We start from the raw sequence: 12,031 nt of genomic DNA on the forward strand, positions 1-12,031 counted from the left end.
GTAGCTGTTTCAAATTTGACTCAGCTGAGCTACGGGGTGCACTCAGATGGCCTGGATGTGAAACCTTTTAGCTTGAATAATCCCTGCTGCCTGGGAGAGGGGAAGGGGACTTAAGTGGACCCCCAGAGACTGTTGCCTAGTGGGCAGAGCACTGGACTGGGACTCAGGAGACCTGGGTTCTATTCCTGACTCTGTTAGTCCCTGCCCTTCTCTGCCTCCATTTCCCCATCTGTAAAATGGGGCTAATGACACTTACTTCTTTTGTAAAGTGCTTTGAGATCTATGGAGGAAAAGCCCCATATAATAACCAGGTGTTCAAGCAGATGATGGGTGGATTTTTTTGTTTTTTAATTTATTTAACGTCTTGCCCAGAGAAATTGAACTGGGATAATATATTTAGCTGCTGGTCTCCGATATTGCCTAGTACTGGGGAGGCCATTTGTGGCCTTGTTTGAACCAGGATTCTACTCGTGGCTGCAGTTTCCTAGGAGCCGAGGCTTTTTTCCAGGCTATCGGGGTACGTTGCCATGTGCCCCCCGCCATGCACGCTAGATCTTGTCCTCTTTGAACCCCTGCAGCTAGCTAATGGTTCATGATGCAAACGATGCTGCAGGGCTGTGCTGGTGCAGTCAAGTGGGGGCGGCAAGAATCCCAGCTGGGACACTTTGGGGACTGCCCAGGGCAGGAAGGGGTTCACTCACCCCCTGCTGTGTAGCCTGGACTTGGAATCCCCCTTCAGGTAGTTGAAGGCTGCTATCAAATCCCCCCTCCCTCTTCTCTTCTGCAGACTAAATAACCCCAGTTCCCTCAGCCTCTCCTCGTAAGTCACGTGCCCCAGCCCCCTGATCATTTTCGTTGCCCTCCATTGGACTCTCTTCAATTTGGGGTACGTCCAGCGATTGATTTATCGGGGATCGATATATCGCGTCTCGTTAAGACGCGATATATTGATCCCTGAACACGCTCCCTGTCGACTCTGGAACTCCACCGGAGAGAGCGGCGGTAGCGGAGTCGACGGGGAGCCGCGGCCGTCGATTCCATGCCGTGTGGACCCCAGGTCAATCGATCTAAGATACTTCGACTTCAGCTACGCTATTCACGTAGCTGAAGTTGCGTATCTTAGATCGATTTCCCCCCCCCCCAGTGTAGACCAGCCCATGCCCATCCCTTCTGTAGTGATGCTATTGACTAGAAAAGCCACCAATTCAGAGATGACATAGTTACCGACAAACGTGTCTACGTTCAATAAAACCCCTTTTTTAGTACAAGCTGTGTATCGCCTTTGAACAGTTTCCCAGTGTACCCCTGAGCCGTGGGGAAGATCCGGTGTTTCACGGACAGCACCCACCGAGTGACGGTTGTTAGGTGGAACCAGTTTCCTGTCAACTCCTGGCATGGGCGGCACCCCTCCTGGCGGTGAGGTGTATCTGAAATTGTAATGCAGGTTATGAGCACAGTATTTATATAGACAGATCTGTGCTCTGTCGTCTTATCTCATGATGACCAAGTTCGGAACGTTATAAGCTTCCATAAAAGACCTTCCTCGATACACATTGCATGCTGTATTATTGCACTATAAATCAGCTAGTTCAACTGCTCATTTTGGGGGGTGGGGGGGTTAAAGCTTCTGTTCTCCTCTTGGGGGGTCTGGACCCCGAGTGTCCCGTTATCTTGCGTGGCAGGTCGGGTCGTCATTCAGAACTGGCAGACTGCCTCTGGAAGTGGTTAGTCGTGAAATCCTACCATAGGCTGGCACCTTCTCGAAAGGATGCATAGACCTATTGCCAGTGCTTAATTGGTAACGGAAGAGGTGCTGGAGCTCAAGCAATTGGGTGCTGGGGCTCAAGCCATCTTTTTTAGTTTCATAACCGAACGGCCGGGCCCGGAGGCGCCGGGGCTCAGCCTGGCAAGCCCCAGCACAAATTAAGCCCTGCCTATAGGTGTGTTGTCCGTAGAGGTTTTTCCTCTGTGATGTCCAAACCAGGACTGTGGCGCAAGCAGAGAAGAGCCCGTGCCCCAGAGAATCCCTCCCGGGTTTTACACTGAGCCCAGCGTGTGCTGGAGCAGGACTGGGGTGCAGCCAGTGCCGGGCAGATACCCACATCGGGCAGACGTGCACGACAAAGCTGTTACGTCTGTTCCTATTGCCTGTTGGTGCTTCGCGCTCCCGGTCAGCTGGGACAAGACACTCCAGCCCTCGGACTGTTCCACAGAGTGCCTCTGACTGGGGGGGGGGATGCAGACTTGGGAGGGGAGAGGGTTGACCAGGATGGGGGGCACCCGGCAATGCCTCCTGGTGGCTGAGATCCCGCTTGGCGCCCGGCTTACTGCATGAGCCTGTGCTACTCCCTTCTTCCGCCCCCCCACCCCCAGGCTCCTGCGTGCGCTTGCCTCTGTCCCGCTTTGCTGTGCGGTCTGGGGGGGACATGCACGCTGGGCGGGGTGACTTGCTGGGCAGGGCTACGGAGCAGCTTGTCTTAATGCAGCAGTGGGACCCTCCTTTGCCCCCTCTCCTCCCCACCCCGCCCCCGTAGCGAGTTCTCCTTGGGCTCAGAGTCGGGGGATAGGCTCCTGCATTGGGGGCCTTGACATGGGATTGGGGGCTGTGGAGAGCCCAGTAAATTACTGAACATAGCGGTTGTTGCCTGGCTGGATCTCTAAAGCGGGGGGCCCAGGACCCACAATCTGGAATGCCCTTCTTCCTGGTGCCTGGAGGGAGCATCCCTGCTTGGCAGCCCCTCTCCCCTGCCTCAGAGGAGCTCCAGTAGGTCCTGGTGCACCACTGCAGACATGACCTTGGGGTGGGGAGAGCCTTGGCCACTGTTCAGCACAAGGCCTCTTGCTCTCCTGAGCAATTAGATTCCCCCTCGCTCCCCTCCAGGGAGCAGGACAAGAGCTATCCCCACCCTGGTGGGGGTCATGGCAGGTGCTCTTCTCCTTCGGATGGAGGGGACAGGAGCGCCCCACCTGCATTCAGACGGGCTAGTCTAGACTGATCACTGGTCCTCTTGTTTCTCCTCCTGTGTTTGGCTGCTTACCTGAATCTCTCTTCTCTGCCTCTCTTCCCGCTGCCTGTTGCTTCTCCTCCTACCTGATTGCTTGGGGCGCAGCTTTCTCCAGACCTGAATAGGCTAAAGGAGAGATACGCCAGGACAAAGAGGGACTTTCTGGCTTTAAGAGTTGGGGGGAGAGACATGCAGGAGCTGAAGCAGAAATACGATTGTAAGGTACTGTCCCTCCTTCAGACTTTTTTTTTTACCCCCTTATCGATCCCTCCTGGGTTGCATGCTCTCTCTGCACCGCAGTCTCTCTCTGCTTCGCATGATCGCTTCCTTTTTACACCAGGCCCCCTGAACTCAAGTCTGCAAGCATGCTCTAAAAGGGGCACTGTGAGATGCTCTTAAAGGGGCAGAGGCGCGGGGACCAGGGGCGAGAACTGGGCGTCAGTTCAGTTCCTGGTGACTCTCTGGGTACGTGCAAACCCCAGCTCGAGGAGACGTACCCGCGCTAGCTCCGCTCCAGCTAGAGGACTGAACGGAGAAGTGTAGCCGTGGCAATGCAAGTGGCAGGAGGGGCGGGTCGCCCGGAGTACGATCCCGTCCGAGACTCTAGGCATGTACTCGGGGCAGCTACGCTTCTATCTTTAGTACGCTAGCTCCACCAGCGCTAGCATGGATATGTCCCCTCGAGCTCAAAGTGTAGCTACACCCATTGCCTGTGGCCAAGCCATGTCACCTTTGTGCCTTGGTTTCTGGGAAATCAAGAAATGCTTCCCTGCCTCCCAGGGGTTCCACACAGCATGGGTGTGGCTCTGAAAAGTGACTCTAAAAATGGCATTTCCAGGTTAGCTTTCTTTCAAATGAGCTTGGCTTCCAAGTAAAATGATGCTGGAGGAGGAGGGGTTTATCTGCCAGCTCCCTTTTGGATCTGAGCACCTCACCCAGCATTTTCCTTGTGCCTTGTGACCAGTAAAAGGTTCTGCAGATCAAATTTTGCCCTTGGTGACCCCTGTGCAGCCCCAGGTGTCACTGATTGGAAGCTAATTAACAATGTGATTTGCACCAGATGGCCTGGGATCCTGCAGCCCCCTCTGCCAGCTGTGTTGGCTCCTGCATGACAGCAGAGCCTTATTTAAGGGCTTGTCTTCACTGCCGAGTTCATGGGAGCCCTCCCCCCTCCCCAAGACCTCCTTAACTCCAGTGCGCTGGTGCTGTTAGCTCTAGTTAGCTACTAATACGCTCCAGATCAGTGTTATTTCACAGTGCGGCTCCTTGCTCAAGGGAGAAGGTTGAGAGCTGGAGTTAACGCTGCCGCCGAGTGGCTGAAGTGGGCAGATGAGCCTGGGAGAAGATCTGCTGAGTAAGGAGGTGCCAATTTTGCACAGTCACTTTTCAGAGCAGAACTGCACACGAGTGAGTTGGCCTTCGTAAAACGCGCGCAGACATTGGGCGTGCTGGAGAGTGGCTCCCATTTAAGAAGGCGCCAGCCGTTCCCATGCAGTGATCGGAGAGCAGTAGTTCCTGTACCTTTAAGGAGTTAACAATGTATCTTCGATACCTCTCTGGCAAATGCTGGTGACTTTTATATGGAAGCCGTTGTCTAGAAGTGCAAAATATTGGTCACACTTCGTATTAAAGTTTCCTTTATAAGCAATTAATTGATTGCTATGGAGCCCAGTAGGTCAATAGGTTGCTTATAACCATCTATAACACCTTTTTTTTAAAACTTTATTTTTTTATATAAAATATAAACACAGAAGGAAACCGAACATATGTAAATACGGGCCCAACATGGAAGTAGCATGTAAATAACAAAATTCAGCGTTCATTATTTTTTAAAACCTGGAAAAAATCGAAACAATCAAACCAAAAACCTGAGCCCGAGGTCATGCAGGGTATCCGGTCAGTGACTAAATAGATAAATGTGAACATAAGCTATGTTAACTAATATATACTAAACTGCAAAACTATGCAACGGTTTCATGTGTGACCAGGCACCCTCATTCCTCCTCTCCCAAACAGTTCTATTAGACAGTGATTTTTTTTCTATTCGTGCGCTAGCAGAGAGCTCCCTAAGCCAGTCTATGTCCCAGGGAGGAATTGCAGATTTCCATTTTCTCAAAATAACGTTTGGCCACACAAATAGTTACTGCAATCCACTTCTTAATACCAGCTCCTCCAGCACCCCTGAAATACACAAGCTTGGAGAAGGCAAGATAGGGACATTTCGCATTTTTGAGAGGGCTCTGAATATGGTGTTCTGGAACACGTATTTTTTGACTGCTACAGAGGATGTGTGAAAAGTTGGCATGTGGCTGTTTGCTCTAATGCCTGCTAGTGACATGCTTATAACCATGCCTAGCACATGCTACTGATGTCTTGAACATGCTTAGAGCAGTCCAGTAACCCTTTATAAACCATTTGTAGATGGAACCTCTGTATCAAATGATGGTGTTATTATCTGATCCGTTGCCTGAGACTGAAAATGGATATCGGATTTGACTGGCCCCTCATTTGATTGTCCTGTCTTTGCTCTGGGTTTCATCTCTCAGTACTGCTGCTTATGACGTTTCCTAAAACACGAGAGCAATAAGAATTTGATGTCTTGCATTTAACCTGCAACTTTGTCCACCTCGCCTGCCCTCTGCCCGTTAATCCATCTCAGCCGGGGATACTTCCGAAATTCTAAACCTTTTTGTGGCCTGAAACAGCTGCCCCTTAAAAACCTGCCATAAGTCGTCCTCCCAAAGGTGGAATTTGAACACCGTCCTCCATCAAAATTATTCAGGGCTGCAGCACAAAATGGGCAATAGTTAAATTCTCGAACGTAGCGACCTGTTGAAGGCCCCATATTGTAATAGTAGCGTGCCACAGATCTGGGCCTGGAGGCGTGGGTTCAAATCCCACTGCTAGTACCATGCTGTAATACTGCAACACCTGAGATTGGTGGTAAGAGACTGAACTTCATCTTCTTGTTGCAATCACCTGACCTGGGTTGGGGTTACAAAGGTTCACCCGAAAAAGGTCAGTGGTAGATCTGTGTGGAAGATGCCAAATCCATTTAATGAAGGATTTAGGGACTTTCACATTTGTCTTCATTCCAGTTACGAATAAAACCTGAAAATTTCTAAACACTCCATGAAAGAAAACTCCAATTTTATTTTTTTGGTCAATTAATTTTGTTTTGATTAGCTTTTTTATTTTATAGTATAATAGAATACAACATTTTTTAAAAAGTCAGTTTTTTCAAAATGAAAAATCAAACCACTTTTTTCTAAAAATATCCAAAAGGAACCTTGTTTTTAATTGTTGGAACTTTTTTGAGGGTTTTGTCCAAAATGAATCTTTGGTGAAGTTGACACATTTTGGGAAAGGTTTTAACTTTGAGGAAACTGCGTTCTCTGATGGAAAATGGGTCTGTCAAGATTTTTCTGACCAGCTCTAGTCCGTACCCACCAGTGGTGATGGTTACAAGTATCTTCTGAACCATCGGGGCCAGATAAGGTGTCCTGCTCTCAGCAGAGTGTGTGCGTCTGCCCTCTAGGTGCTACACTGATCTCTAGCCCCAGCAGTTTGCAAATGGACACTTTGCACGTGCGACTGTTGGATTTTTCAGGTACAAGTGCAAAGCTCCTGCATGTGCAAATAGCAGTGGTTCACAAATACCAGGGAAGAGGGGGTGGGGGGAGATTGCCAGATGTGGTTAAAAACGTGTCCCATAAAATTGTTAATGGCTTGAAACTAAGCTGGTCTTGAGCAGATCAGCACAGTCTTTCCCCCTTCCATTTGCCCACCTTGAGCATCCCTTCCTGCTTTAAATGTTCATGGACTATCTAACACTCAAACCTGGTCTGAATCTGATGGGTCACTACAGGACAGATTCTCTGTCCCACGTGGATGGCGATGTGCCCCTTGCTGCCGGAGTTCCCAGCAGGCTGCCTTCCCTTCAGCCTCTTGTGCAGGGAATGGGGAGTAGGCATAGCCGGGGTGCGCTATGCTCCAGCTATCCTCAGCGGGCACGTGGTCCCCTGGAGACAGTTGCCAGGTCCCCTGTGAGAATGTGCACTAGGCTGCTGCATTGTTTCACCATGAACCTGCTCTTCCCACCTTCCCTACGTGTGGGACGCTGGCCCTTTTAATGTGTTGGAGTGATCCAAGTGAGGGTCACGTGCCAAAGGGCAGAGGGAGCTCCCAAAGGGAGTGGCATTACAGAGAAGCCGTCAGGTCAGTAGGATCGCTTGCGTGCAGCTGGCTGGCGACGCGTTCCTAGAGCCCCATGGCTGGAGCTGGGCCGAGGCTGGTCCCAGAGAGGAGGTGGTAAAGACCCCGGAGCACTGCTGCTGTCTAGTCCGATTGGAAATGCCAGAAGAGGAGGTGGGCAGGCTGGCGTGCCCGACTGGCAGATTGGGAAAGTGAGCCTGTGATCCCATCTGCATCTGGCCAAGCGGACAGGGACTAGAAGACGCCACCATCTGCTGATGGTCTGGTGGCGGATGTGAAGTTGGTTCTTGGGGCTCAGTCCAGTCCCATAGCTGACTGCCTGGCTGGTAGGCTCAGCAGAGAGGCCAAGGACAGACAGGGCCCGGGAGACTGAGCTCTCTCTACCCTGGAGGTAGTGCCTCCAGAGAGCACATTGGCAGGATGTGTGGGGGAACCTTGCATTGCTGCTGCCCTGTCCTGAATGTAAATAGGACTTCAGGCACCGGGGCTGTCCATGAGCAGCCGCAAAGGGTTTGATCAGCCTAACCTCACTCCCATTGAAGCCAGCCGGAGTTCTGCCCTCTGCTTTGACCAGAGCAGAGTTGGCCAATGCCGTGCGTCTGACAGTCCCCACCCCATTACTAAATTCACAAGTTTAAACCAAAAAAGTTCCATTTCCTCTTTTTCGGAGATGGAAAAGATCAGAACTTGCTGCAAGAAACTACTCCTCAGGCTCCGATGATGGTATCGCCAACGGGAATCTCTCTAGGTATATAGATCGCACTTTACGCTAAGGTTTCATCTCTGAAGGGTTAATAGATGCTTCAGTGAATGCCTGTCAGTTGTTCCAGATTGCTAGAGAGACCTTCGGTTGAGAGATTGCTTATAAACCATCCAGAACACTTTCTAGTGCTGTGCTGCAAGCCAGCTGTAACACGTACTGCTCATGCCTGGAACACGCTAATAACATCTCTGAATAATTTAACCCTTTACAAAGGGTTCCTTAATATAAAGTGTGGCTGATTTTTTTTTTTTTTTTTTTTTTTAAAGCTGCTATTGAAAGAAATTATTCAGATTCTTTCAATGCCATTTCTTTAGGGCCAAGAGGGTCCGTGCCCCCCCCCGCTCCCCCCATGAAGTGTGTGTGTGGTTGACATGGGGAGGAAGAGCTGCTCTTGTGTCTTGGAAGTCGAATCGTTTCTAGCAAAGAGGCAGGGAGCGTGGGGTGCTGCTTGCTCTGGGATGGAGCAGCTGGGGCTGAAGGATTGACAGAGATGGTCACTTCTTTGCATCTCTTCTCCTCAGATGACTCAGCTGATGAAAGCCGCCAGAAGCGGCACAAAAGACGGCTTGGAGAAGACGAAGATCGCTGTCATGCGCAAAGTGACCTTCTTGCACCGGAAAGAAGCCCCAGGTAACTGGCGCTGGGGCGGTCGGTGTCAGGTGCAAAATAACTGATTTTACAGAGAGAAAAATCACAAACTGAAAATACCAGAAATCCTTGCATTTCCTACGAATGATTGGGTGATCACAATTTAATTTTTTTCCCCTCTGCCTCTAATTTATGCTTTTTGCCTCCTTTTTGCACTCTCTCACGCTTGTGCTCTAGCGTGGAATTGCTCAGAGCATCTAAGTGACTTAGGCTCTTAAGTGTCTAACTTTTGAAGATGGGATTTAGGTTCTTGTGAAAACTTTGCCCCTTGCCTAGTGCAAGGCAGTTGTATCAGGGATTCCAACAGAGGGGGGAAGCTTACATGTCAAACCTTTATATACCCTTTAAAAACGCATCCCAAAATCCCTTTCCTATTTAGTTTTTCTAAAACCTATCAAAGCTTTCATGACTCTCAAGCTGGAGAGACCATACGTTAAAAGCACCCTTCATTCAGGGCCGGGTTTTCCAAAGAACCCTTCTCCCAGTTAGATGCTGAAAAGTAATGGGCAGGTTTTCAAACAAACGCTGGTTGAGGGCTGTGCTCTTCTGACAATCTTTGTGTCTTGACGGGAGCTGGTCATCTGGCCCAAATTCGGAGTGGGCAGCATTTGAAAAATCTGTCCCCTAGGTCTTTTGAAAAGCTGTCCCCTAATGGCCTGAATGTCTAAAGTGTTTATCTTCAGTAGGAGCGGTGGGCGCTCAGCACGTTTTGAGAAAACAAAGCCAGATGCTTGTGGCCTAAAACCTGTTTTGGTTAGTCATATTTTTTTAAAGATAAAAATCACGTTCCTGTTTTATTTCATGCATTGCTTCTGCTGCTGTTACTAAACCAGAACAGTGTGTTGGGGCAAAACCTTTTGCTGGAGTAACTAGCGTAACTTCCTTGGCTGGGTTGGCATTGCTGTCTGCAGAGGATTTGGCCCCTGGTGACTAAATCTGGATCATCCCCCAGTTGCCACCCAGGTCTGTTGTAATCCTGAGTGTTGCTGCTTATTTCCATGGAAACGACTGTGCCAAACCATATCCCTTCCGTTAGCCTTTTGGCGGCACGTTAAGGAGGAGAGAGGAAACCAGCTAGTGCAGGGGTAGGCAACCTATGGCACCCGTGCCGAAGGCGGCACGCGAGCTGATTTTCAGTGGCACTCACACTGCCCGGGTCCTGGCCACCGGTCCGGGGGGCTCTGCATAGAATCTTAGACTTTAAGGTCAGAAGGGACCATTATGATCATCTAGTCTGACCTCCTGCACAACTCAGGCCACAGAATCTCACCACCCACTCTTGTATCAAACCTGTGTCTGAGCCACTGAAGTCCTCAAATCATGGTTTAAAGACTTCAAGGTGCAGAGAATCCTCCAGCAAGTGACCTGTGGCCCACACTGCAGAGGAAGGCGAAAACCCCCCAGGGCCTCTGCCAATCTGCCCTGGAGGAAAATTCCTTCCTGACCCCAAATATGGCGATCAGCTAAACCCTGAGCATGTGGGCAAAACTCACCAGCCAGACACCTAAGAAAGAATTCTCTGTAGTAACTCGGATCCCACCCCATCTAACATCCCATTACAGACCATTGGGCATATTTCCCGCTAATAGTCAAAGATCAATTAATTGCCAAAATTAGGCTATCCCATTATACCATCCCCTTTTAAAAACCTTATTTACTTTACAGACAACAATAGTTTAGTTCTATATTATAGACTTGTAGAAAGAGACCTTTTAAAAACATTAAAATGTATGACTGGCACGCGAAACCTTAAATTAGAATGAGTAAACGAAGACTCGGCACACCACTTCTGAAAGGTTGCCGACCCCAAGCTAGAGTTTTGGTGGAGGAACTTTCTTATCTCCAGTAATGGGAGGGAAATGCTGAACTGGGGAGGTGCTGACATTGTGGGGTGCCCCTTGAGGGCACGGGTAGAGTAACTAGCACCGCCTTGTTAAGTCAGGGATATTTAGTAGGGCTGGTCAAAAAGTTTCCATCGAGGTGTTTTCCCAGTGGAAAATAGGGTTTTCGACTAAACAAATTTTCATGGAAAATGTCTAGTTTTGGGCCAGTTGTTTGACATAAATGTTCAGTTTCTGTTGAAATGTTCCACGGGTTAGTGGTGGAAGAAGCCCCATTTTCTAATCCGCTCTAATACTTGGTTCCAACCTGTAGCAAGTTGGTCCCAGTTGGCCTTCCTGGGCTGTGACCATGGGGACTGGGAAAGAAGTTGATCTTCATGAGCACTCTCGTCTTCTGAAGCAAACTGATCCATCAGTGAGCTGTCACCGTTGCCCATAGGGGTTGAGACTTTCAAAACCAGCAGAGGGCACAGGCCACGCAACGCCTATGAAAATATAGACGGAGATGGATTCCTGAAGTCCTAGAACCAGAGGGTTAGACGGGACCACAAGGGTCATCTAGTCCAACCCCCTTCCCGGATGCGGGATTTGTGTCTAAACCATCCAAGACAGATGCTACCCAGCCTCCTTTTGAAAACATCCAATGAAGGTGCTTCCACAACCTCCCTAGGCATCTGTTCCATTGTCCTACTTTTCTTATAGTTAGGAAGTCCCTGGCTTTCTAATGCTCAGCCGGGGGCTATGAAGAGGAGTCCAGGGGTACAAATGGCGAGAAGCTAGCTAATCCCTCTGCTTCAGCTGTGTGGCTTCATATTTAACTTTCCTTTAAGATGGCCCACGCTGGGTCAGCAGGCCGCTCAGGTCCATTCAATGTGCATTTACACAGGAGCTGTACAAACACAGATCTGATGTGTTCTCTGTCCCAGAGACCTGAGGCCCAGATGTTTAAAGGGACTTAGCCACCCGACTCCTGTTGATTTCAATGGGAGTTAGGTGCCTAAATAACTTTAAAAATCTGGGCCCATAGGACAGCACAGACAAAACACAAGGCAACAACATTTCCAGAGAAGGGAAGTGCATGGGTTGCTGATGAAGGGGAAACAAGGAGTCACTCTGGATAGTTCTCTGAAAACATCCACTCAATGTGCAGTGGCAGGCAAAAAAGCGAACAGAATGTTGGGAATCATTAAGAAAGGGAGAGATAAGACAGAAAATATCATCTTGCCTCCGTGGTACGCCTACATCTTGAATGCTGCGTGCAGATGTGGTTGCCCCATCTCAGAAAAGAGCAACAAAAACAATTAGGGGTATGGAACAGCTTCCATATGAGGAGAGGTTAATAAGACTGGGACTTTTCAGCTTGGAAAAGAGACGACTAAGGGTGGATATGGTAGAGGTCTATTAAATCAGGATGGGTGTGGAGAAAGTAAATAAGGCAGTGTTATTTACTCCTTCTCTTAACAAGAACTAGGGGTCACCAAATGAAATTACTAGGCAGCAGGTTTAAACCAAACAAAAAGCAGTATTTTTTCACACAACGCACAGTCAACCTGTAGATC

General features: G+C 49.3%; 1 protein-coding gene across 3 annotated transcripts in view; it reads left to right on the plus strand.

Moving 5' to 3' along the window:
- ARHGEF10L (Rho guanine nucleotide exchange factor 10 like) overlaps positions 1–12,031 on the plus strand; it is a 172,299-nt gene that overhangs the window by 73,699 nt on the left and 86,569 nt on the right. For 2 of the 3 annotated variants that reach the window (XM_054009097.1, XM_054009098.1), the window contains exon 5: positions 8,505–8,613. In XM_054009097.1, the coding sequence (XP_053865072.1) occupies positions 8,505–8,613 (109 nt within the window). Of the gene's footprint in view, positions 1–3,110; positions 3,228–8,504; positions 8,614–12,031 lie in introns of all 3 variants that reach the window. The other variant, XM_054009100.1, reaches the window with a different exon arrangement.

This window comes from Malaclemys terrapin, chromosome 19 (genome assembly GCF_027887155.1).
Source record: "Malaclemys terrapin pileata isolate rMalTer1 chromosome 19, rMalTer1.hap1, whole genome shotgun sequence".
Taxonomy (NCBI): domain Eukaryota; kingdom Metazoa; phylum Chordata; order Testudines; family Emydidae; genus Malaclemys; species Malaclemys terrapin.